General features: G+C 45.1%; 1 gene segment (V, D, J or C); it reads right to left on the minus strand.

Moving 5' to 3' along the window:
* Positions 1-1,490: 1,490 nt before the first annotated feature.
* On the minus strand, positions 1,491-2,068 carry LOC129352748 (T cell receptor alpha variable 3-like). The segment is given in 2 exon segments: positions 1,491-1,918; positions 1,992-2,068. Coding segments are annotated over 2 exon segments (483 nt in total).
* Between the last annotated feature and the right edge of the window lie 1,945 nt (positions 2,069-4,013).

Genomic DNA, 4,013 nt, shown 5'->3' on the forward strand with positions numbered 1-4,013 from the left:
TCCCAGCTCTCATCCTCCAGGCTGGTTTCCACGTTTCTCTGCTTTCATCCGCCTGATTCAGAGTGAAATCAGCCGAGCTGAAGCAGGAGATCCTCAATCATGCAGGGCTGTTCAGATCCACAGCCGGTTTCTGATCCACCACGAGTTCAACCTGTTCATTTTATTTCTAGTGTTTTCTGAGGACAAACCAAAAGTTCCAGCTCTCCTGTTGTTTAGATCCTGATGTGAACATGAACACGACTCAGTGAAGACTTTAGGCTTTCAGACTCTTAGTCCGCTTGTTCTATTAATGGATTTCTACCAAATAAACTTCAAAATGTGTTTCTAGAAACACATTGAATTGGTGACAATAGAAAGTTAACTGAGCTGAGAGGTGCTGGTTCAAATCCCTGGCTGAGCAAGGTTGTGGTGCGTGGGCATGAAGGTTCACCGAGCCTCGCCGGTATCAGATATAGATGTGGTGACCCGGATGGGTCCAGAACCGACTGAAGCTGACTGAATACTGCATGACATCATAAAGAGACCAGAAAAGCACCGTATAACACTAACACACTATAATTATATATTTGGAGTTATACATGTGTCCAATAAGCCTCCAGTTTTAAATACTTTCACTACTGAAATGTTTTTCAAAGCACATACTTGGTAGTAATTTGGCAGAAATACATTTGCTTTTATTGAAGTATTATTTAACCAGGAGGATCAACACTTTGACTCAGGTTATTAAACCGAGTGCTTTATCCACTAGTAGCTACTGGTTAGACCAGTAGGTTTCCTAACTGCTTCCACTGGTTTCCACTGACTTCTCCCAGTTTGAACTGTTGGAGGGAACCAGATGAAGATGCTGCTGCACCTCATGTTAATGTAACCTGATGTATGAGGCCCTCTAGTGGCTGCTGTGCAGTACTGCAGGTTTTTGTTCAGGGTTCTGGTGTTTCCTGTCACTGTGGGCTGCAGAGCGCAGTAGTACACAGCAGAGTCTGACAGATGCAGATCCTGGATCGTCAGGTTGAATGTCTTATCATTGATTTCTGCATTGAATCTGTTGTTGTTGAACTCTGGAGCTTTATCTCTCGTTGTGAAGTATTGCTTAAGCATGTACTTTGGGAAACTGTTTTCTTCTTGTTTGTACCAGAACAAGGCATAATTAGTACCACTGGTCTCAAAGGTACATCCCAGAGTCAGTGATTCTCCTGCTGCAGCAGCAACTTCTCCTCCTGTCTGCTTCACTGAGTCTCCTTTACACTCTGGGAAGAACAGAACATGCAGAGGAAGAGACGGATCAATAAAGATGATTGATTAAAGGAGAACAATCAGCAGCTTTAAAGACTCCATGTAGAGGAAACATCTTTGTATCTTACCAGAGAAAAGAGCAGCCAGAATAATCCACAGCCAATGTTCCATCTGTCCAACAAGGTTTAAATCAGCAGGAGAAAGCAGCTGATGTTCAACATTCAGTCTGACTATTGTTCTCTTCACAGCACCACTTCTTATTGACACAATGCTGGAGCACAGAGCACAAGGAGAGCGCCGCCTACTGGAGCATGGCGCCCTCTGGTGGCTGCTGTGCAGTACTGCAGGTTTTTGTTCAGGGTTCTGGTGTTTCCTGTCACTGTGGGCCTCACAGCGCAGTAGTACACAGCAGAGTCTGTCACTGCAGCAGAGGAGATCAGCAGATCCATCTGGGTTTTATCATCATTCATGTTGAAGTAGAAACCAGGAAACGGCTGAGATGTTTGTGTTCCTGTTCCTGAGTGGGAGATCAGGAACTGTGGAGATTTTCCAGGATATTGACGATACCAGAAGATATAATCATCATAAACAGCAGTTTTAGAGTAACTGCAGGTCAGAGTAACAGAGCTGCCCTCTGAACTGAACTCCTCAGTCTTTGCTGCAGTGAGTTGTTGGCAGTTTACACCTGAAGGAAGAAAGAACTGATGTAAGTGAAGAACAACAAGGATGAGATTATTCTCTGAAAGACTCCAACCAACCTGATCCAGTGATCAGAACCAGCAGAGTGAATCCAGATGTGAGCAGAGACAGCATGTTGAGCAGAGTTAATGTTGGAGAGTTGAGCTGAAGGAGGAAGTTTGAGTCTCTTTAGAGTTCAGGAACAGACCAGCTCCTCCTCCTCCTCTTCATCCTCCTCCTCCTCCTCTTCCTCCTCCTCATCTTCCTCCTCCTCCTCCTCTTCATCCTCCTCCTCCTCATCTTCCTCTCTTCATCATCCTCATCTTCCTCCTCTTCCTCTTTTTCCTCCTCCTCCTCTTTTTCCTCCTCTCCTCTTCATCCTCCTCTTCCTCCTCCTCCTCTTCATCCTCCTCCTCCTCCTCTTCATCCTCCTCCTCTTCCTCCTCCTCTTCCTCCTCCTCCTCCTCCTCCTCCCCCTCTTCATCCTCCTCCTCCTCATCTTCCTCCTCTTCATCCTCCTCATCTTCCTCCTCTTCCTCTTTTTCCTCCTCCTTCTCCTCCTCCTCCTCTTCATCCTCCTCTTCCTCCTCTTCATCCTCCTCCTCCTCTTCATTCTCCTCCTCCTCCTCTTCATCCTCCTCTTCCTCCTCCTCCTCTTCATCCTCCTCCTCTTCATCCTCCTCCTCCTCTTCATCCTCCTCTTCCTCCTCCTCCTCCCCCTCTTCATCCTCCTCCTCCTCTTCCTCTACCTCCTCCTCCTTCTCCTCCTCCTCCTCCTCCTCCTCCTCCTCCTCCTCCTCCTCCCCCTTTTCATCCTCCTCCTCCTCTTCATCCTCCTCTTCCTCCTCCTCCTCCTCCTCCTCCCCCTCTTCATCCTCCTCCTCCTCTTCCTCTACCTCCTCCTCCTTCTCCTCCTCCTCCTCCTCCTCCTTCTTCTCCTCCTCTCAGCTTCAGCTGGTTTTAAAGTTCTCAGTATCAAACCGTTACGCTGGTTTCTATGAAAAAAAACTGTTGACGGTTTATTATTTACTAAAATGCTGGATGGTTGACAATTTCTTCCAACTAAATTCTGATAATCAAAGGTTTAAATTTGTTCCATATTGTTTCCTGGTTGAAATAAAACATTGAGACTTAACATTAAGGAAGTTATACAAGAATCTGAAATTATATTCAATTTAATAATAAAGAAGGCAGGCTCACAAATGTGCATAAAAAATGTCTATACTCCAGCTCTTAGTTTATGTATTCATTGTCAGTCAGTTTAATAGATGAACTGTGATCTTTCCCCAAACTTGTCGAGCTTTGGGTTTGAAGATACAGAAATGTCACCTGGAGGTGGCGGGTGGTGGGCGCAGGCGAGTGAATGAATGAACAAAACACCTGGCAGCAATACGGGATATTTATGGCACCTTCGTTCATCACATTCAGAAACTACCAGCCATTAGCCACCATGATGCTCCACCTCCCTTTTGTTCAGACCAGGATGATATGAAACTTATTATGCGGTTCATTGTAAAGCTACGTCTGGAGCCGCCCGCCGTGTTCAGTCCGTCCTCTACCTGCATCAATACTCCTGCAGCTCTTCCCACTGTTTGCTCTGAACCAGCAGCTCCGAGGAGAAAAGCTGCCGGACTCCAGGCAGCGCACCCGTCATTTTAAGGATGTTTATTGGTCCCCAAAAGATGAAAACCTGGATTATCATCGATTAATAAAATCCCCTCAGGCTGAACTTGAAAATTTGAGGTTATGCTGCTAACACTTGGCTTTCACCAACAACTCAGAGAAGTCAGAGCTCCATGTAAAACTAATAATGTCCCCGCTGGAACACAGTGCTAAATAATAAAACATGAATTAGTGAAGCTCACACGCAGGTAAATTTTTCTGGAGGAATTTTAATAATCAAGGAACTCGAGTCATTCAAGGAATCGTTTAAGACCTAATTGGGATTTTATTAGAATTGATTCACTGTTCACAGTTCTATATCAGCAGGTTAGTCACAGCTAGCTTAACTGCTGTTAGCTTATGAAAACAGAAAATTTCCTAAAACCTTTAGGGCAGATTTTTGTGACTTAGTTTCAAGAAAGGGAAGAGAAAATACCCAT

The sequence above is a fragment of the Poeciliopsis prolifica genome, unplaced genomic scaffold (genome assembly GCF_027474105.1).
Source record: "Poeciliopsis prolifica strain line A6 unplaced genomic scaffold, Auburn_PproV2 SCAFFOLD079, whole genome shotgun sequence".
NCBI lineage: Eukaryota > Metazoa > Chordata > Actinopteri > Cyprinodontiformes > Poeciliidae > Poeciliopsis > Poeciliopsis prolifica.